The following is a 23,624-nucleotide window of genomic DNA, read 5'->3' on the forward strand; positions in this document are numbered from 1 at the left end:
CCTTCCCTTTCTCAGGACAAGGGAAACGAAAAGAGGCGTTGAGATAATTGTTCAAAGCCCCCAAGGGCTGGCTTGGCCGGACATATGAGTGGACATGTATACAGGTGTATACATGGGGAGAGACATGTACTTGGTTTCATATTTTTCTATTTTTTTTCCCCTACCAATCAATGGCGATCTGACCAAAACTCCCTTTCCCACCACCCCCCAAGAACAGCCCCTCAAAACCATTTTCAAAACATATTGCTTTGTTTGGGGTAGAAAGCAGGTGATTTGGCTAGAGGAATACTAATAAATACCACAAACAAAACAAACAGAAGCCATTAATACAAAATAATGAATTAAAAAAAAAAAAAATGTAAGAACACTAACAAAGGCAAGTGATGAAGGGTACCCCCAGCAACTGGAACTCTCATTCATATATTGCTACTTGGAATGTAAAATATCACAGCCATATTAGAAAACCATTTGATGGTTTTTTAAAAATGAAGTTAAACATTTAAATAACACTCTTCACTCTTCGGTATTACCTAAAAGAAATGAAAACTTACATCCACACAAAAACCTATATGGAAATGTTTATAGCACCTTTATTCAAATGGCCCTAAATTGGAAACAACCCACATATTCATCAATCAGTCAATGAACAGACAATTTGTGGTACTCCATATGATGGATTACTCATCAATAGAAAAGGAATAAACTAATATATGCAATAAAAAGATGAATCAAACATATTCTGCCACATAAAAAAGAGATTAAAGGCATATATTGATTACAAGTTATTTCACTTATGTCACATTCCATTATATTGCACTCTTGAAAAGGCAAAACTGTAGAACTAAAAACAGATTAGTGGTTATCAGGGGCTAAAACTGGGGGAAACAGATTGGTTGCAAAAGGAGAATAAGGGAAATTTTCAAGATGATGAAGATGTGTTTATATCTCACTTGTGTTGGTAGTGACATAACTTCACATATTGGTCAAAACTCTTTAGACTCTGTACTTAAAAGGGTGATTTTTTTTTTACATAACTTATACCTCAAGTGAAAAATAGAGGAAAATATTAAGTCACAAAAAAGCACACACGGTAAAAAGTAAGTCTTCTTCCTATCTAGCTGCACAAACTCATTTAGACTCTTCAAAAACAACCATTCCCACCAACTAGTTATATGTGCTTCCACAGATATTATGCATATTAGCAGATAATCCTATATACATTTATGCTACTTATCACTTTCTTCTCTTTTTACCCAATGACAAACATCTACTAGATTTTGATTTTTTTCTATAATGAAATACTTTAGATATTGTTCGATGTCAACACATATGCTGCTACTGCTGCTAAGTCACTTCAGTCCTGTCAGACTCTCTGTGACCCTATGGACAGTAGCCCACCAGGCTTCTCTGTCCATGGGATTCTCCAGGCAAGAATACTGGAGTGGATTGCCATGCTCTCCTCCAAGGGATCTTCCCAACCCAGGGATCGAACCTGTGTCTCTTATGTCTCCTGTACTGGCAGGTGGGTTCTTTAGCACAAGCTCCACCTGGGAAGTGTGTCAACACATATGCATCCGCCTTATTCATGCTACACAATATAAATGTGCCATTAAACTTGCAATGAATATTTAGTAGCTAAAAATACTTTTTTATTACAAGTAATGATGCAAGGATACATTTTTATATTCCTTCACAAGCATTTGTAGTAGACACCAAGAATTATAACTGTTGCATTATAAGATATATTTTATTTTTTAATAGTTATGGCCAAAATGTCCTTCAAAAAAAGAAAAAAGATATACTTATTTACAGTCTTACCAGTGGCACCTGAAAGTACTTGTTTACGAATATCCTCACTAGTAAAAGATTTTTTCAGCCTTTGACCTCATCACTCTGATAGACGAAAATGTCTCTTAGTTTTAGCTCATATTTTAAAATATATGTTACCTGGTTTAATTCTTGCAACATTTTGAGGTAAACACAATTAGTATTACAGACAGTATACACATGTCTCCAGTAGGACACGAATAGTCACACAAAGTGGCATAAATAAGGAATAAAAATAGATTCACTTCAGTTCCAGTAATGTTTTGACCGCCAAATGAAATTGCACTCAATTTATATTTGTTTTTAGTTTTTCAAGTTGTTAGTGTTGCAGAATTAAGGATGAGGCATTTCTAAACCCATGTGAGGGGAAAAAAAAAAACTTAGAACAGCTCTAACATGATAGACTTGAGTGATCTGTGGCTATTTATACTTAAAGCCAGTCAAAAGTAAATAAAATTTAAAGTTCAGTTCCTCAGTTGCATTAATCACATTTCAGGCATCCACTGGGCACATGTGACTAGTGGTTGTCATAAGGAGCACACAGATATTCAGAATTCCATCTTTCCCAGAAGATAGCAGTAATAATTTCAACCTTAAGAAACTCACAACCCTTTTCTCCTCAAAGAAGAATTTTCAGTTATCTTATTTTTATATAGAATAGTAACATATGCAGTCTTCAAAATAGAATAGCTTGTAGGACACCAACTGGAAAGTCTGAATAAAAACAGAAACCATGTGTTAGAAAGCACTGGAAAACTGCTGACAAAAATTGGTCTCCAGATTCCAGACGGAAGAAGCTTGGAAAGGTAAATTGGCATCTGCAGTCAGTTTTTGACTGTGTACATATACAATTCTGAAATAGGAGGTGTTACATAATTCTGTCTAGCAGAGAAGATAAACTGTGTATTTTTCTTATATAATATCTGAGATTAAGCCAAACTTATTAGGCACAGAAAAGGCAGACTAACTGAACACCCAAAAGAAATATATATACATAATAAAAATATACCCACAGTATGGAAAATTTCCCACCTATTTTATGAGGCCAGCATTACCTTGATATCAGAAGTTGGACAAAAATTTTTTGAGAAAGGATAATTGTAGACCAGCCTCTTACAAACATAAATACAAATGTCCTCAATAAAATGTAGCAAACCAAATTCAGCTTTTTATATATGAGAGAGACAGAGACAGAGGGAACAAAATATATACCATGTAAGCAAATGTAGAGAATTCATTTGATCAAATTATACACACATTTGTGGAAAAAATTAGACAGACTGTGAACAGCAAGGGAGAGGGGAAAATAGGGAGTTCCTAATCAATGGACATAAAATGGTTGCCAGGGGTTTGGGGGAGAGAGGGATGAATAGACAGAGCACAGAGGATTTTTAGAGCTGTGAAACTACTCTATATAATACTATATTATATAATACTATATAATACAATGATGGATACATATCATTAGACTCTTGCTCAAACTCACAGAATGTACAAGAGTGAACCCTAATGTAAATGATGAACTTTGGATGCTAATGATGGTCAGTATAGGCTCATCACTTGTAAAAAAGGGTACCAGTGTGGTAGAGGATATTGATAATGGGTGAGGCAATGCATGTGTGGAGGCAGGAAGTATATGGGAAATCACTGTATCTTCAGCTTAAAATTGCTGTGAACCTAAAACTGCTATAAAAAATAAAGTTTATCCCCAAAATCATACAAAAATAGGATTAGGAAGTATTTCCCTAATCTGTTTTTTTTTATATTTACAAAAATGTACATAAAATATCATTCTCAATGATGAGATATATAATCTTCACCTCTCCCAGGATATCGTAAATGAAACAACTGCCACTATCACCACCTTGTTCAATATTATCCTTGAAATCCTGCCAGTGTGATAATGCAATAAAGTAAATCAAAGTCATGAGAATTGGAAAATAAAGAATAAAACAAGTATTAAACCAGGTAGCAGAATTGTGGTGCATTTAGATATTACAAATAAATCTACAGACAAATTATTAACAATGATATATGAATCTGGAAAAGTTGCTAGATATAAGGGCATCAAGATAATAAAATCTTGATATTTTGATATACCAAAAAATGGAAAAAGCAATTTTAAAATTATAAAATGTATAAGATGATCAAAAATATTACTTATCTCAGAAAAACATAACAGATGTGCAAGTCACTGTACTAAAAACAAAACAGTATCAAAAAAATTAAAGAAAATCCAGATTAACTGTATCTGTGAATTGAAAGCATCAACATGTCAAGATGTCAATTTCCAAATTGATTTGATACTACCAAGAAAAAAATCACAACTGAATGTATTGGGTAACTGACAAATGAATACTAAAATTTATCTGGAAATGTAAACAGCTAAGAGTAGCCAAAACAACATTAAAGAAGCAGAACAAATTTGGGAGACTTAGCCAGATATCGAGATCTGTCATAAAGATTTATAGCCACAAATTGGAAACAGCACAAAACCCATCAAGCTGCCACATGTATAGTTTTTCCAATTCTCTCATCTTGAGGACTGAAATCATACTGTGAATATGGGAACTTCAAGAGTGTTGAGGTCACTATAAGAGAAACAATTTTACCTTGGGGATGAGGTAGTTTCTGAATTTAATGTCACGGGTCACCGCATGGGGCAGGTTGGTGGGGACAAGGTCAATGTATCTCTGGATCTCATGCACCACAGCATCCATGTAGGGCATGTGGCTCCTGTCCTGCATGCAGGGGCTCCGGTGTCTGCCAATCACACGGTCAATCTCTTCCTGGACTTTAGCTGATAAGACACAAGTAAGACTACTGGAAAAAAGAGGAAAACACATGCCATATTTTCATACCAAATCAGGGTGACATAAAACTCTGTAAAGGTGTTCCAACGTCGTTATAAACATCAATTATATGTCCAATACTTTGGCCACCTCATGCGAAGAGTTGACTCATTGGAAAAGACCCTGATGCTGGGAGGGATTGGGGGCAGGAGGAGAAGGGGACGACAGAGGATGAGATGGCTGGATGGCATCACCAACTCGATGGACATGAGTTTGAGTAAACTCCGGGAGTTGGTGATGGACAGGGAGGCCTGGTGTGCTGCGATTCATGGGGTCGCAAAGAGTCGGACACGACTGAGTGACTGAACTGAACTGAACTGAACTGATATGTCCAGAAGTACACCTAGACTTAGAGAGTTATCATATTACAAGTACAAATGACCCTCATACAAGCTAGACTTTGAGATAAATCTGTGCACACCTATATATTAGCATGAAAAGTGAAGAAAGTGTTAGTCACTCAGTCGTGTCTGACTCTTCCTGACCCTATGGACCAGTAGCCCACCAGGCTCCTCTGTCCGTGGGATTCTCCAGGCAAGAACACTGGAATGGGTTGCCATGCCCTCCTCCAGGGGATCTTCCTGACCCTTGTCTCCTGCATCACAGGCAGATTCTTTACCATCTGAGCCACCAGGGAAGTCTATATATTAGCACTGATGCATGCTAAGTCACTTCAGTCATGTCCAACTCTTTGCAACCCTATGAACTGTAGCCTGCCAGGTTCCTCTGTCCATGGGATTTTCCCAGCAAAAATACTGGGGGGGGTTGCTATGTCCTCTTCCAGGGGCTCTTCTGAACACAGGGATCGAACCTGCCTCTCTTACATCTCCTGTATTGGCAGGCAGGTTCTTTATCACTAGCACCATCTGGGAAGCCCATATATTAGCATAGAGGATCATTAATAAAAAATAGAAATGATGAAACACTTTAAACACAAGCAGTATATTATTAAGTCAAGAAATTTCTATCATCACATGTAGGAGACAGGAAGAATAAAAAAAAAAAGCAGACACCGGCAAGGGTCACAAAAAAAATTTATAATTATGATAAACTGGATGCTATAAGGCATGAGACTCTTGGAACAAGTCCAGAGGGAACAGTTCATAATCTTGAAAACAAGATATGATCCTGGGGTCGGAAAACCGACCCCAGACTGTTTCTCAACTGGTGTCTCAGAGTCACATGTTTTACATATCTGGTGGAAAATCTATAGATAAGAATATTAGTCTTAGTTACTGATTTGTTATTGATTACTGTTTCCTAATTACTCAATGGTTAATGATCATTTTGTTCTTTGGCCCTGAAGGCCACATGAGTTATAGTTTAACTCCCCGCATATTCTTTCATTCACGGCTGAAAGTATAATAAAGCTGGCTTGGATTCAGTTTCGGCACCTTCACCTTGGAGCGGTGTTGGTCCCTGATCCTCGCTTTTCACTGAATTCTTGTGTCTTGTTTCTCATTCTTGCCATATCGCGCTTTCGGAATCCCTGCTTGTCGAGTTGGTCTAGTCAAGTGGCGCAGGAAAAGGGACCCGAAAGTGAATCCAGCCTGCGAGGCTAGCTCTTAGCAGCAGAGAACGCAGGGAAATCCGGCCAGCTCGGCAGACGAGGAAAGTACTTGGTAAGTACACCCCTGCGGATTTGTCAATCAGGGTAACAATGGGGCAAAATCCTTCTAAGCATAGTGACTATATGCAAGTGTTAAAAACTTTGTTAAAAAGTTCGGGGGTTGAGATATCTCACTCCTCTTTTAAAGAATTGTTTTCTGCCATTGAAAAATATTGCTACTGGCTAGATCCAAATAAAGGGACTTTGAGGCATGAGGAAAGGCAAAAAGATATCCGTTGCCTGCGCCGTGCCTACCAACGCGGCGAAAAGATTCCTTTGTCTGTATGTATGGTTAGTAGGGAATCTTATAAACACAGCTTTAGGACCGCTGCAATCTGAAACCTCAGATTCAGGGGATTCCGTAGAACAAACACAAGAACAAATGGAGAAAATGAATTTATATTATAACATAGGTGATGAAAAAGAGAAACAATCAATAAAAATAAAAAATAAGAGCCAAAAAAAAATGATAGAAATCAAGAAAAGATCTTTCTCGCTCAACCAACTACACCTTCGGTCGAGCCCCCTCCTTTCAATCCTGAAACCCCTTGAGATGATGGATTTGCTTTTAAACCACAGATAACTGTGCCTAATAAAATGACGCCTTTACAAAAGGGAGTTTGTATGGCACAGTTGCAGGGGGATGAAGATGCTTTAGTTCTCCCTGTGGCTGTAACTCAAATCCCACCAGATCCTCAATTCCCACAAGGAGGAATGCATTATGATTATAATGCCATACCATTTAAAACTATAAAGGAGATAAAACAGGCATGTACCCAATATGGAACTAATTCTCCTTATACCATGGGACTAATTCAGGGACTTTCACAAGCTGAATGGTTAATTCCTTATGATTGGGAAATGATAGCCAGAACTTGCCTATCCACCTCAGAATTTTTACAATTTAGGACCTGGTGGCAAGATGAGGCAAATCAACAAGCTCGCAGAAATGCAACAGCCAACCCGCCAGTTGCTATAACACTTGATCAATTAATGGGTAATGGGGCACATTTTGACATTCAAGCTCAGTTACAACTTGATAATCAATTACTCACTCAAGTGAGAATGATATGTTTAAAAGCCTGGGAGAGAATAAATCCACCCAGACAAGGCTCGATTTCATTTACCCAAATTAAATAATCAGATAGGGAACCTTATGTAGATTTTATTGCCAGGCTACATCAAAATTTAAATAAAACAGTCTCACAACGTGGTTTGAGAGATTTGCTGATGCCAGTTCTTGCTTATGACAATGCTAACTCAGAATAGGAAAAGGTGATTCAGCCTCTCAAAGCACAGGGTGCCCCTCTAGAAGAATATTTTAAAGTTTGCCAGGATATTGGGTCAGAACCATATACAATGCAACTTCTGGCTCAAACATTGTCTAAAGCTAATAAAAGACAGATATGAGATGTCACCAACATGGAAAATTAGGACATATTAAAATAGACTGTAAAGGAAGAAGAAGATAGTCAGTTGATAAATTATACTATTGGTTCTGATGCCACTCCTGAATTTGTATTGCTTTTGGAAGTATATGTCTTAAAACAGGATATCAAAAATGGCTGTCAGTTGTCAAAGAATCAAATGATGATAAGACTTCCCTCTTTCTGTTAACTGCTCTTACTTTTTTAGAAAAAGAGGAAACTTCCAGCATGATGAATCCACCTGACCTTCCTGATTGTGTTGCTGAAATTAGCCATGGTATTGAAAATTGGTTAAGATGGAAATTATGTAAAGGATCAGAAGGTCACTTATTATTAAATGTTGCAGAAGGCTCCATTATCGATTGGGGACCCCAAGAAATCCTTAAACTTATAAAATCTAAAGTGTCTTCCCCATGGTTATATAATGATAAGACAATTAGTACTTATGGTAGTCAACCCCTCATATGACATGGGGTAGGATTAGCTCCCCCTGTGCCTCATTTAGATCATTATCCTATTCATGATAAAATATGGAAAATATCCATGATATTAAAAAAACTAATTGCTTGGAAAAGACGATATACTGAATATATTTCAAATGACCCAATTTTACAAAAAAACTCTATCCACACTATTCAGACTTGTGTAAAAATTCCTTTGGTTTTTATGATCGGACCAACAAAATATGATCCCAATTTGGATTAGTAACATCTATTAACTGTTCATTTTATACATGTATAAATAATACCATTCCTTTTAATGAAAGTTGGCAGAGTATTTACATTCTTAAAACCAGAACTGGCATATGGGTTCCAGTTGATTTACAATGACCTTGGCAAGAAAGCCCTACATTATATGTTATTGAAGAAATATTGAAAAATCTTAAACGTGTTAAATGTTTTCTGGGATTGATAATTGCTGCCATCTTAGACATTATTGCTATTACCACTACAACAGCCGTAGCTGAAATGGCTCTTCATAAATCTGTGCAAACAGTTCATTTTTTACAAGAATGACATAAAGATGCCTATGTCCTTTGGACCACTCAACAAAAAAATGATAGAAAGTTGGCCTCCCAAGTGACTGACCTTCAACAATCTGTTATTTTATTAAGAGATCAACTAGTCAGTTTACAAAAACAGGTGAGACTAAAATGTGATTGGAACTATACTTCCTTTTGTATAACAGCTTTCAAATATAATAAGACACAATTCAGATGGGATAAAGTTAAACAACACCTATTGAACCAAGGTAATATTTCTGTAGATATTCAAGATTTACAACAAGATATATTAAAAGCTTTTAATAAACATCTCGATGTAATTTCTGGATCAGATTTTCTTGATACTGTTGCTGATAATCTTTCTTCTCTTAATCCCTTAAAACAGATCAAAACATTTGGATATGGAATTGCTCTGGTTATGGGAGTGCTATTAATTATGTGTTTGTGTTTCTGTATAGTCTGGAGAAGAACAATCAAGAGACAACGAAGCCAACAACAGCAACTAGCATTTCTCACCATTTCTCATCACGTGCAAAATCAAAAAGGGGGAGATGTAGGAGACAGGAAGAATAAAAGAAAAGCAGGCCCCAGCAAGGGCCACAAAAGAAATTTATAATTATTGATAAACTGGATGCTATAAGGCATGAGACTCTTGGAACAAGTCCAGAGGGAACAGTTCATAATCTTGAAAACAAGATATGATCCTGGGGTCGGAAAACCGACCCCAGACTGTTTCTCAACTGGTGTCTCAGAGTCACATGTTTTACGTATCTGGTGGAAAATCTATAGATAAGAATATTAGTCTTAGTTACTGATTTGTTATTGATTACTGTTTCCTAATTACTCAATGGTTAATGATCATTTTGTTCTTTGGCCCTGAAGGCCACATGAGTTATAGTTTAACTCCCTGCATATTCTTTCATTCACGGCTGAAAGTATAATAAAGCTGGCTTGGATTCAGTTTCAGCACCTTCACCTTGGAGTGGTGTTGGTCCCCTGATCCTCACTTTTCTCTGAATTCTTGTGTCTCGTTTCTCATTCTCTCGCCATATCACACTTTCAAAAACCCAGCTTGTTGAGCTGGTCTTGACAATCACAGAAAGAAAAACAGGAATCAAGTAGTATTATTTTAATATAAAAATAATATGCAATGTTTTATAAATCAAATTGTATAACTGATGTATGTATGGTTTGCAATTGTATATGTATTGTGTGTGTATTTATTTGCAACTTGAAATGCTATCTTACTTAATGTTTAAAAAGGGAAAAAATTCTTTTAGGTACATCTTCGTCTAAATAGCATATATCTTTTTCTAAATATAACCTTTTAAAGTACTTTTCAGACTGTGAAAATATTCTCAGGCTTTCTCACCAAATTCCTAGAATTTCTGCTATACTTCAACAATATAGCTCCCATCTTCCCTACCCTAGCATTATGCTTCATATTTAGAACAGGGAAAGATTTCTGTAAAAACAAGTGTCTACTTCTTAAGAAAACCAATATTGCATTGTAGGCCAATTTATGCTGGTTGTGCCTGCTGCAAATCCCTTCCCATGAAGTCCAGACACTTAACCAAAATTTTTTATTGATGAAATCCATAGCTTTATTGCCTTTGCTACTCCTCATACTGTCTTCACTTTTCTCAGCAATCCTCCCTACTATACAAATTTGTCTTACTTTCACCTTTTTTAAGAAAATATTTCGGCAGCTTATAGCTGGTGGCATAGAAATTTCAAAACTAAAGCTTCTCTAAGAGAAATTATAAGACAGAAGACCCAATATCTTCCCCGAAACTTACCCTGCCCACCATGTTATCATACCTGTGACCTCTGGGTGCTTCAGCAGCAGGAGGAGCCCATATCTCAGCGTGGTGCTTGTTGTCTCTGTCCCAGCTCCAAACAAATCAGTCACAGTTGCTATCAAGTTTTCAAAAGTAAACTCCATCTCTTGATTGTGCTTTTCCTATGAGTTATTTGATGTAATTATCTGTTAGTTTGCCAGCATAAATAATTAAAATCAATCCAAAATAACACACCCTGTTAAAAAGCTAAACAAACCTAGACACTCGAGTGCAGTACTACAACTGGCAAAGTGTGTGGACTGGGCTGATGCAGTCTTGATTTCCTCCTCCTCATCCCTAGCTTGCCTGAAAACTTCATTCCAAGACTCTTTTGCAGGTACACTGGTCAAGTAACCTACTTCTTACTAAAGAGCTTGCTGATGCCAGTTTCTCTTTCTTTCTTCATAGTCAAAACACAGATACAGAGGTAGAAGCGGTGTAGTCATCATTTTGAAACATGAGTATCTGAGCATGAAAATGAAACCTAAATACTTAAATATGCTGAAGAAAAATGGAAGGCACTTGAGTTCAATGTAATTCATGACTAGTCCTGGACTTCCCAACATAAGAGTCTCTGTGAATCCATTCTTTCTCTTTGTAATCTATTCTAGGATGTACTGGATGTTAGCTTTTTCACATTTTCAACCTCTTCATGGGTCTTTAGGCAGAGTCCAGATAAAATGGTTTAAAAGAAAAAGAGAATTGCAAACTCTTGATTCTGGTTTATAACATTTTTCAAGATATGGCTCTAATTTGCTCATTTCTATCAATAAAGGTTGTGTTTGCCTACAAAAAAAAAAAAGTTAACAGTGGTTTAAAGAAATAGTGAGTTTATTTATCCCACATACAAAGACAAAATGGGGCCAGCCACTACTGTATTCCAAGATGTGAGGCAATAGGCAGCTTGGTCAAGGAAACAAGTGCAGATGCTCAGAATAAGGAATTAACTGAATAAAGTTCTCCCAAGTTGGAAGTTGGGAGAGTAAAAGCCCTTCACAAAGACAACTAAGGTGGGTTTGGAGGAGGGATATATGTGACATAAAATTGGTAATAACAATGGAACAATCTGAAATACTGACTACACAGGTCATGAACATACCAAAAAATAATCATTTTTTCCTATCCAGTCCTCTAGACTAGCATTAATTTAATAAGACTCTTATAATCCCCAAGTGACCTGTGGCATGCCCAATATTATGTAATCCAACACCATTAAGATAGACTTAACCCTATCACAGTTGTACCTGATAGACAAAAGTAGTTATCCCCATTGGTAACATCACCTTCACACAGTTTCTAAGTTTGTCAACTCAAAATTGCTCCGAGGCCAAGGAGAGTAGAATTCTTATAAATTGTTATTGCTATTTCTATCTGTTCAAGTGAATTTGAAGGACCAGTGGTTATGTATACATAGCCTATCAAAAGTAAGCTAGCCTATACAAAACCTTGCTGAAAGAAATTAAAGAAGACCTAAATAAATGGAAATATATTCCATGTTTATCTATTGAAAGATTTAGAATAGTTAAGATGGCATTACTCCCAAACTGACCTACAGATGCAACATGATCCATGTGAAAATGGATCAGATTCTACTAGGATGGCTAGAATCAAAAAGACAGATAATTAGAAGCACTGTCAAATATGTGAATAAACTGTAAACTTCATACACTGCTGATGAGTATATAAAATGGTGCAGTCAATTTTATGTGTAAGTTTTCTTCTAAGAGTTTTATAGCTTCAACTCTTACATTAAGACTTTGATCTGCCACAATTCCTTTGAAGGTTAAATACAAAGTTATCATCTATCTGTGCTGTGCTCAGTTGTGTTCAACTCTTTGTGACTCCATGGACTACAGCCCACCAGGCTCCTCTGTCCTTGGAATTTTCCAGGCAAGAATACTGGAGTGGATTGCCATTTCCTATTTCAGGGGATCTTCCTGAGCCAGGGATTGAACTCCTATCTCCTGTGTCTCTAGCACTGGCAGGCCGATTCTTTGCCACTGTGCAACCTGGGAAGCCCACCAACAACTCTATCACTAGGTATATACCCAAGAGAAATTAAAACATATGTGTATACAAAACTTGTGGGGCTTCCCCCGTGGTGCTAGTAGTAAAGAGTCCGCCTGCCATTACAGCAAGTGTAAGAGATAAGGGTTCAATTCCTGGTTTGGGAAGATCCCCTGGAGGAGGCCATGGCAACCAACTCCAGTATTCTTGCCTGGAGAATCCCATGGACAGAGGAGCTGACAGGCTACAGTCCATAGGGTCACAAAGAGTTGGACATGACTGAAGCAACTTAACAGACACATACATACATAAAACTTGTACACACACACACACACAAAAAAAAAAAAAAAAACTTGTACACAAATGTCCACAAACTCATGAAAACCAAAATAGAAGGAACCAAATTGTCCATCAACCAACAAACAGATATATAGTATATGTGCTGCCAAAGCGAGCACAACAAACAGGTATATAAAATGTAGTATATCCACACTGAAATGCCATTTAATCCTTTAAAGGAATGAAATACTGATGTGTGCTACATCATCAATGAACTCTGAAAGCATTAATTGAAAGAAGCTAGACACAAAAGACACATATTGTGTAATTTCATTAATATGAAATGTCCAGAATAACAAACATAATAATGGAAGATGGGTTAGTGAAGCCTAGAACTGGGGAGATTGGGGAGGAATAACAGTGACTCCAAAAGCATATGAGGTTTCTTTTTAAGGTGATAAAAATATTCAGAAATTGATCGTGGTGGTAGTTTTTCAACTCTGTGAAAATACTGAATTGTATACTGAATGTGTGAGGGATATAGTATATAAATAATACTGAATAAAGATGCTATAAAAAAATAAATATGATAGTGAAGTCCAGAGAAACAATAAGGGTTTTAAACATAGCACTGATGAAACAGCCACTGTTAAATGGAATACCAGACATCTTAGAGCCTCCTTAACCCAGAATTATTGGAGAGACTTCATAGCATAATGAGAATCCAATCCCTCAAATTAGGTGCAAAATATCAAGAACTCATATAGGTGCATCTTTCTAGGACAGTTTCCTTATTCCTAATCAGATTCTCAAATCACCTGGGACCCAGAGAGACAAAAATCATTGCTCAAGCAACAGAGAAAGCAGAGAGCAGATTTGCTTCTTCCTTCCTCCCATTTCTCTAAGCCACTCCATGTGCTTCCCTTTATTCTGTTCAAAACACATGATTTGAGCAGTCCAGTTCAAATCCATGAGCAATTCTTCGAATGTCATCTTCATCAGCATCTTTGACTCCTTGCCATTTTAGCCTACTAACTGATTTCTCATTTCTGCCCAGTGCTATAAAGTGGTTGAATAAAACAATGATGGCCTCAGATGAAGAAATTTCTTTCTCTAGAATTAGCTTCTACAGTGCTTTTTATAGCTTTTACTGGATTCTGCCTTTCCCTAGTTCAAGAGCGGCTTTGCACCTACACAGATTTTTTTATGGCACCTATATTGTTCTTGCCACAGTTTCCACCTTGACCCTACCACTAATCATATTCACTATTAAGATTTACTATCTGAATTTTTCCCTCCTTGGTTGAACTTCTCAGGTAAGAAATTTGATCTTTTTACTGAGATTTCCCAGACAGCCCCTAAAATTTGGCTCTCATCCTCTCTTCTAACTAAAATTAATCTTTATAGATCTCTGATAATATGACAAGATGGACAGATTGATTTTATTTCAGAATCCTCTGCATTTCTATGTTCCAGACTTTCCTCAAGCCAAAGTCCAAAGAAATTAAAAATCTCATAGCTGGTCCTTGAGCTCCATTCTTATTGTACAGGTCATTCTACAGAACTCCCAGGATAATCTTCCCCAGTAATTATTTTCATTCTACTCTTGTTCTGGTTCATACATCTACCTGAAAAAATCAAAACTTCTCATTCACGTTTACTTGAAGGACACCAACCTCCAACTCTATATCTGTCCAGAATTATTTTTGGTTACACTCAGCTAAGGCTTCTCTCTTCTATCCACCTAGTCTCTGTCCCACAAACACCTCTGAACCTCTCATGACATCATTCTACCAATCTGAAATTCCCTCCCCGATGACTTGTTGCAAATATTTGAAGATATACATCAAGCTTCAGGACATACAGGAAACCCAAGCAGGCTAAACCCTTCCTTCTCACTCTCCCACATGCTATGTGAAATGATCACACCCACCTTCCTTTTATGGCTCAGTATTTCGTATTTCTCACTTGTCTGCACTTCCATTTCACCTGAGATGTGTGTTCTCTTTCTTCTCAGCCAGCCTATTAGTACCCAACAGACAAGGTCCATGTATCCCAGTTATTTAACAGGTCAATTTTAAATCTCCCATGATGCTCAAACCAAATCCATGCACAAACAGTACCCAAAGTGCTAATCAAGCATTTCTTCTCTAACCATTAAACATCCCTAATAAGTACAGAACAAGTTAATAAACAAAAAAATTCACGCAAACAGATAACCAATCTGTCATCAACATTTTACCTGTTCCATTTTGATCAGGAAACAATCAATGAAGTCCCGAGGATTGTTAATGTCCAGAGTTGCTTGATGTTCTTTTACTTTCTCCAAAACATAGCTTTTTATATAAGCAAAATTTTTAAGTACTTTGTTATGACTCCCTGGGAAATAGTCGATGAGAATAGGGAAACTGTTGCAGACCTTGAAGATTAAAAATATGTATTTATTAAATTAAAAATATATGTTGAAGACATATATTCCATATCCCAAGCCCTGGTTAGAAACTGAAGTGAATAAAAATGGTCTATATCTTCAGGAGGAGCTTTTTATATTGTACATATAAAATAATTCTTTATGCTGATAGAGGTATTTAAGGGAGAAAACTCTGACCAGGTGATAAATGTTGACAGTAATTTCCTATATTCATACAACAACTTTATGTTATTAAAGCATTTTTATGTCAATTCTCTTTCTAAATTAATTCTTCTTTATAACTTTGAAATACAGAGTAAGATGAATTACTATGAAGCACATTTTATAGATGAAGACAGAGGTCAAGGAAGTTTGGAAGTTTTATCATTCCAAGCCCAATAACCTGGTCAGCTAGGATACTAACTAAAGCATCAAACACCCCTGCCCTGGTCAGTGTTCCCGGTGGCATCACTGTTCACAAACTTTCTTCCTCTCTGAAAGAGATATTCTCTTTCTTCCTAAAGTAGGATATTTCTGCTAAGTAATGTGATGAGGATATTACTAAGTGTGATTGGAGGACAAGCCTGTGAACAATGGAAACCTTCCAGTAAGGGCCTGGACGTTCATTGAGTGCTGTGGGCATGCTTTTGGGCAGTCACCAAAGTAGTTTATGGAAACTGGGTTTGGGTGGGGTAGTGGAAAAACCACTGGCCAGGGAGTCAAGAGTCTTGAATTCCAGCTTTATATTCAGGCATTTCTTTTCTTTGTAAAATAAAGGCACAGCCACCTTTCTCAGATGTTTACTTTATGACACTAAGGCAGGACTGTTACGTTTGAACATTCATTTAGAATAATATCAGCAAAAATGATACAGTAGACAACTCAAAAGGCCTATCCCTCTTTTAAAAAGTGTCAGAAAATTAAGCAAATACTATCAGAATCAACTTGTCAGAACTCTAGAGCACCAAGGTTTATAGCAATCACATAAATGTTGAATCAAGGAACAGACAACTTAAAAACAGCAGAAAAGATCTGTTATTTTTTTTTCCCTTGTCCTACCTCCTTCCTTGGCAGTGGCCTTAACAAGGGCAGCTTGTGGTATGGGAGCCTGGTTCCTCATTCTGGTGGGACCAGAGCAGACTTCACTAACAAAGAACTGTGTATCTGTGTTCTAACCTGTCTGGGGCCACCGGAGGCACTGATTCCAGCACTTGTTTTTGTTTCATCTGACTTGAAACTTAGGGTAGAAACACAGTAGGGATTCTCAAAGACCTGGCAAGATTAATGAAAAACCCACAGTTGCCTGGAGCAAAAGATTACAATTAAGGCACACAACAGAGCACCAAACTCCAGAAAGAACAGCTGGGGAGGGAGTGCCTTTAAGAAATTAGGGCATCAAAAGCACCCACATATACTGAGGAATTTAGAAAGCTATACACATGCCCAGGGCAGGACACCTGCTAAGAAAAGACCTAAGAAGAGACTAAGCTTTCACCTCTGGCTGATCTCTAGGCTGAGTGCAAGTAACAAGCAAAGACCAAGAGAGTTGAAAATAACCTGGCTAAGGGATTCCCGGGCGGCCCAGTGATAAGAGAACCCACCTGCCAATACAAAAGTTCAGTCCGGGTCAGGAAGATCCCCTGGAGATGGAAATGGCAACCCACCACAGTATTCTTGGGATACTGGGAAATCCCTGGGACAAGCCAGGATACTGGGGAAAGCCTGGGAAATCCCATGAACAAAGGAGCCTCACAGGTATAGTCCATGGGATCACAAAGAGTCGGACATGACTGCGCAACTAAGCATGCAAGGACAAGTCTAGAGGAGTCATTTCTTTCCCTTTATTTCCTCCCTTTCTCCCTTTCTCCTTTCCTCCCTTCCTCTCTATCTCCATCTCCATCTCTTTGTCTCACCTTTCTTTTCTTAGGATCCTCACATCCAGTGACATTGCTATCCACAGACTCACAGATATGAAACCAAGCTATAGAGGGAGAGGAGAGGGGCAATACAAGGGTAGTGAGGGAAAAAGGGGTTTTTTGGGATTATATGAAATCTTGTGGGTGAAACTTCTGAAAATTATAAAGCACTACAGAACTTAAAAAATATTTTATTCAATTTTTTAAAAAGAAAAGCAAAGCAAAAAAACAAACAAACAAACAAACAAAAAAGTCTATCCAAACACTAGCTGAACATAAGCTAAAGGAACAGAAATATCAGCAACCACACTAGAAAAAAAAAAAAAAAGATTGTGCCAGAACAGTTTAGAAAACTCACTAAATAAATGAATAGCTACAGCTTTCAAAAGTCAAACAAACAAATAGAAACTATATCAAACTAAAAAACAAAGCAAAGAGGGGAAATCTGATTCCCAGTCGCCACATTTTAATATCCAAAATGTTCAGTTTTCAAACATTCTCTTCACAGCTTGGTCCATACTGAATTCTGAACTTGTCAGAGAAAAGAACACAGATGACTTCTCAGGAAAAAAGGAACCTGACCTTACCTGTATCCATGGGGAGCTCATAATCTGGAGACTTTCATTAAATTTGTCTAGCAAATTAAGAAAATTCTGATCTCTATAATCAAACCGATTTTGGAAAATAATGGAGCAGATCACGTTGCAGGGAGCACAGCCCAGGATGAAAGTGGGATCACAGGGTGACCCTAAAGAATTGAAAAGATTTATAAAACACTGTTAAAATATAAATATAAAACTGTGCTGTGGATAACAGATAATTTTAGAATCTCTGAATCAACATCTACATAGAAATTCCCTTATCGGCAAAAATTTAAGCATGCTTAAAATACATTACTATTGCTTTTAACATGAATTGACCATTCCATCCTTGTTTGTTTAACAGACCTTTTTTTTTTTAACTTTTTAGCTGGGCTGCACAGTTTGAGGGATCTCAGCTCACTACAAACTGAACCTGGGCCCATGGCAGAGAGAGCCCAGAATCCTAACCATTCAGCCAACAAGGAACTCCCCCATCCTAGCTTGTTTAATAACTGGTTTCCAAAATCTCCATTTACTTCACTGCCCTGAGCCAAATTGCTGGTTATTTTGAAGAATGTAAAAAAATTTTAAAGGTCCGGTTAAAAACAATAATTCAAGTTATCTATCAGTACAGAATCACATCTGTCTGGTAAGCTAGACAGTTAAGCACTATGTATGAAGGAAAAAATATTTAGGAACCTGGGAACCTTTTATATATAATAAATAGTTGAAGGAATGACTGGTAGGATCAGAAAAAGAAGAGATTTAAGAGAGAAAGATTATGGAAAAATTCAGGTATTTGATGGAAAAATGAGTAAAAGTAAAAGTCATCCACGCTGTATGAGAAGAAAAAGTAACACAAATAAGCTACAAGTTGTAAGATTTGTTTGCCTCAAATGAAAGTAAGAATTCTTCATTTCAAACTTCAATCACAAAACAAACAAGAAATGTTAAAATGAAATGTCCATGTGTGTGACAACTAAAATCTGACTTTTAATTTTTCCTGTCACATCACTGGAGAGGAAGACTTACAAAGCAGATAATTTGGAATCCAGACTGAAAATAAGACTCATTGTGACAAGCGCTTCATAAGTCAATACAGCTAGCAGTAGGGGTGAAAAATTACCCTAAGAGTTCTAGTCCCAAATCCAATTGTTTTAAAATGTACTTGGGGTTTTATTTTTATTCACATGATGAGGTCAACAGATCAGGAGATGATAGTCATAGAGAAGATAGTTTGTTCCCACACAGGGCCACACGGGGAAGCACCAAGATTGGTCAGGAGAGAGCATGGAGCAAAGCTTTCATGGGTTTTCATAGAAGAAATGAGCAAGGTGGGGTCAGTATGCTAACTAACCTTAGGATTGGATAGTTTGGGTAATTTCAGAGGGTTCTAGGCAGTAGGGAGAAGGCAATGGCGACCCACTCCAGTACTCTTGCCTGGAGAATCCCATGGATGGAGGAGCCTGGTAGGCTGCAGTCCATGGGGTCTCAAAGAGTCAGACACGACTGAGCAGCTTCACTTTCACTTTTCACTTTCACGCATTGGAGGAGGAAATGGCAACCCACTCCAGTGTTCTTACCTGGAGAATCCAAGGATAGAGGAGCCTGGTGGGCTGCCGTCTATGGGGTCGCACAGAGTTGGACACGACTGGAGTGACTTAGCAGCAGCAGCAGCTAGGCAGTAGGGATGGTCCCTGGTTGTCCCATAATGCCTTGGGTTGATTTAGGGCAGGGAGAATATTGGCTTGGTGTGTGAGGGTTTCATAAAGTAGGTATCCAGAGGGTATGGGCTCTGGATGGTTGGCTTGAAAATCACAGGCACACTCGTAGAAAAGATGTGATGCTCTATCTCAGGATTAACTGACCCTGGGAGAGGCAGTTGCTCCCCAGGTCTGCAAGGCCTCCCAAGATGTCAAAGTATCATACAATATAGAAAATACAAAACATGGGAAAGAGAAAGTGAAAGTCTCTCAGTTGTGTCCAACTTTTTGCAACCCCATGGACTATACAGTCCATGGAATTCCAGAATACTGGAGTGGATAGCCTTTCCCTTCTCCAGAGTATCTTCCCAACACAGGGATCAAACCCAGGTCTCCAACACTCCAGACAGATTCTTTACTAGTAAGGGAGGGGAGATAAATGTAAAGAGAAAGCTGAAGTTGGAAGCAACTAATAGGGAAGGCAGGCTGAAATCTAAATAAATCATTTTATAACCTCGTATTTGTGTACACTTTAGGATTATTCTACAGCATCTATTTTTTAGAATCATAAAACAATACTGTAACTTAGAAGCAACATTGAATAACTCAAGCTGATAATTTTAAAAGTTGTTTACAAGGCAATCACAATGGATGAGGCCTGCACTGAAGGATACCTAAGTAATTAAACCATAGAAAAGTATCATTACTGGCTAGAACTGTAGGCAATGAGTGTCTGAAGAAACCCTCAGACACCTGAGTAAGGTTGACCATACAAATACAGGCCAATTAAGTGAAAGCACACGCCTTCCAGAGGGGCATGATGAATTCATTCCCACTGTGTCCACTTGACAAATATTCCCTGATGAAATGTTCTGGAATAGATAATCCACACTGACACTATGGGGGGAAAACATTGCTCTCTAACACACACAAAAAAACGAGACTCAAAACCTCCTATCTTCATGACCTAATGATCTGAAAACAAAAATTTCAAAACAGAATAGGATCAAATGACCTTTAATCCACACTGTATGCACCCTCATGGGTGTACACACACAACAAGCATGGAGACACAAAAGCCCTCTTGGCTCTCTCCTGTCTCTCTCTCTTCTCCATGGGAGGGTTGAAGACAGTGAACCATATGAAAGATGTGGCTGCCCTTGAAATGTTTCCAAGGGCGTCCCTGGAGAAGAGAGCAGTCTGCTGAGGTCAGAATAATAGAGCATAGATTTACCCACCATTGGTTTTTCTCAACTCCTCCACAAGGCAATGGGCTTCCTCTTGAACACGGTCCTCAATGCTCCTCTTCCCCATCCCAAAATTCCTCAAGGTCATGAGGGAGAAGCGTCGGATCTCCTTCCATCTCTTCCCATTGCTAAAGAGGATTCCTACCAGAAAGAGAAACAGAAACTAGGAGGGAGGCCCTAGAGAAGGAGTGAGCTGACATTTGGCAGCCTCAGAGATGGACCAAGCTCTGCTGAGGGGGCTCTTCAAATTCCTCTTTTCCATTCTCCCCATCCCCATTAGCAATGTTGGACACGTGCACATGCACACCTACCATATCCTTTATTAACTCTTTGAGACATTGGGAGATTGCCTCTTCCAGAAAACTCTTCTCCCCGATCAATTAGGGCTTCTTTCACTGCTTCATATCCATGCAACACAACAGTGGGCCTCAAGCCAAAATATACTGTGAACACAGGGCCATAGGTGTTTGAGAGCTGAGAAATGGAAAGAAAATGTAAATATTAGCAAAAGAAGTCACAATGTGGTCTATTTTGCTCATGATTAAGACTGTTATTATCATCATATTGTTGATATTTTATTCTCCCACACATAACTACAAACATTTCTGGATCTTATATATCAGTATTAGTTTAGTCACTGTCATGTCCAGCTCTTTGCGACCCTGTGGACTGCAGCACGCCAAGCTTCCCTGTCCATCACCAACTTCCAGAGTCCACCCAAACCTATGTCCACTGAGTTGGTGATGCCATCCAACCATCTCATCCTCTGTCGTCCCCTTCACCTCTCTACTTCAATGTTTTCCCATCAGGGTCTTTTCAGATGAGTAAGTTCTTCACATCAGGTGGCCAAAGTTTTGGAGTTTCAGCATCAGTCCTTCCAACAAATATTCAGGACTGATCTCCTTTAGGATGACTGGTTGGATCTCCTTGCAGTCCAAGGGACTCTCAAGAGTCTTCTTCAACACCACAGTTCAGAAGCATCATTCTTTGGTGCTCAGCTTTCTTTATAGTCCAACACTCACATCCATACATGACCACTGGAAAAACCCATAGCTTTGACTAAACAGACCTTTGTTGGCAAAGTAATGTCTCTACTTTTTAATATGCTGTCTAGGTTGGTCATGACTTTTCTTCCAAGAAGCAAGCGTCTTTTAATTTCATGGCTGCAATCACCATCTGCAGTGATTTTGGAGCCCAAAAAAATAAAGTCTGTCACTGTTTCCACTGTTTCCCCACCTATTTCCCATGAAGTGATGGGACCAGATGCCATGATCTTAGTTTTCTGAATGTTGAGTTTTAAACCAACTTTTTCACTCTTCTCTTTCACTTTCATCAAGAGGCTCTTTAGTTCTTCTTCACTTTCTGCCATAAGGGTGGTGTCATCTGCATATCTGAGGTTATTGGTATTTCTCCCAGCAATCTTGATTCCAGCTTGTGCTTCATCCAGTCCAGTGTTTCTCATGATGTCCTCTGCATATAAGTTAAATAAGCAGGTGACAATATACAGCCTTGACGTATTCCTTTCCCGATTTGGAACCAGTCTGTTGTTCCATGTCCAGTTCTAACTGTTGCTTCTTGACCTGTGTACAGATTTCTCAAGAGGCAGGTCAAGTGGTCTAATATTCCCATCTCTTTAAGAATTTTCCACAGTTTGTTGTGATCCACACAGTCAAAGGCTTTGGCATAGTCAATAAAGCAGAAGTAGATGTTTTTCTGGAACTCTCTTGCTTTTTCAATGATCCAACGGATGTTGGCAATTTGATCTCTGGTTCCCCTGCCTTTTCTAAATCCATCTTGAACATCTGGAAGTTCACAGTTTACGTATGGCTTTAAGCCTGGCTTGGAGAATTTTTAGGATTACTTTACTAGTGTATGAGATGAGTGCAATTGTGCAGTAGTTTGAGCATTTTTTGGCATTGCCTTTCTTTGCGATTTATAAGTATAATAATTCAACATCCATTCATGATTTAAAAAAAACAAAGCACTCTCACTAAAGTGGATATAGAGGGAACATATCACAGTATAATAAAGCAGAAGACCTAAATAGATTCCTTTCTCCAAAGAAGACATACAGATGGCCAACATGCAATGAAAAGATTCTTAAAATCACTAACAATTTAAAAAAAAACACTAGCAATTAGAGAAGTGAAAATTGAAACCACAATGAGGTACCATTGTGTACCATCAAAATGTCTACAAGTACTAAATGCTGAAGAGGGTGTGGAGGAAAGGGAAGCCTCTTACACTGTTGGTGGGAATGTAAATTGGCACAGCCACTAAGGAGAACAGTGTGGAAATCCCTTTAAAAACTAAAAATAAAACTACCATATAATCCAGCAATTTCACTCTTGGGTATATAACCAGATTAAAAAAAATGAAAACTCTAATTCAAAAACATAACGCATCCAAATGTTCACAGCAGCACTACTTAAAACAGCCAAGATATAGAAGCAATCCAAGTGCCCGTTAACAGATAAATGGCGTAAGTATATGTGGTATATACATACAGTGGAATATTACTAAGCCATAAAAAAAACAATAAAATGTTGCAGGAACATGGATGGGCCTAGAGAATATGCTTAGTGAACTAAGTCAGAAAAAGAAAAATACTACATGATATCGTTTATATAGAGAATCTTAAAAAACACAAATGAATCTATAGACAAATCGTAAAGAGACTCACAGACACAGAAAACAAATTTGTGGGTAACCAAAATGGGTGAGGGACAAATTAGGGGTACGAGATGAACAGATACAAACTACTATACATGAGACAGAAAAGCAACAAGGCTTACTGTACAGGACAAGGAAATACATTCAGTAACGTGTAACATGCCACCACGAAGATGGCGGCGCCCATCACCAATTGGGCCACAAAGCGATCACACTGCCGGGAGGCGCCAGTGGGAGCCTGGGACACGG

The 23,624-nt window shown here is 38.1% G+C and overlaps 1 protein-coding gene across 3 annotated transcripts in view; it reads right to left on the reverse strand.

Annotated features, from left to right (window-relative positions):
• LOC110150093 (cytochrome P450 2C18-like) overlaps positions 1 to 23,624 on the reverse strand; it is a 46,856-nt gene that overhangs the window by 16,549 nt on the left and 6,683 nt on the right. For 2 of the 3 annotated variants that reach the window (XM_070464103.1, XM_020912866.2), the window contains exons 2-7: positions 21,014 to 21,176; positions 20,694 to 20,843; positions 17,759 to 17,919; positions 15,088 to 15,264; positions 10,540 to 10,681; positions 4,440 to 4,627 (exon numbers count right to left, since the gene is read on the reverse strand). In XM_070464103.1, the coding sequence (XP_070320204.1) occupies positions 4,440 to 4,627; positions 10,540 to 10,681; positions 15,088 to 15,264; positions 17,759 to 17,919; positions 20,694 to 20,843; positions 21,014 to 21,176 (981 nt within the window). Of the gene's footprint in view, positions 1 to 4,439; positions 4,628 to 10,539; positions 10,682 to 15,087; positions 15,265 to 17,758; positions 17,920 to 20,693; positions 20,844 to 21,013; positions 21,177 to 23,497; positions 23,603 to 23,624 lie in introns of those variants that run through there. The other variant, XM_070464104.1, reaches the window with a different exon arrangement.

Source organism: Odocoileus virginianus, unplaced genomic scaffold, assembly GCF_023699985.2.
Source record: "Odocoileus virginianus isolate 20LAN1187 ecotype Illinois unplaced genomic scaffold, Ovbor_1.2 Unplaced_Contig_15, whole genome shotgun sequence".
Taxonomy (NCBI): domain Eukaryota; kingdom Metazoa; phylum Chordata; class Mammalia; order Artiodactyla; family Cervidae; genus Odocoileus; species Odocoileus virginianus.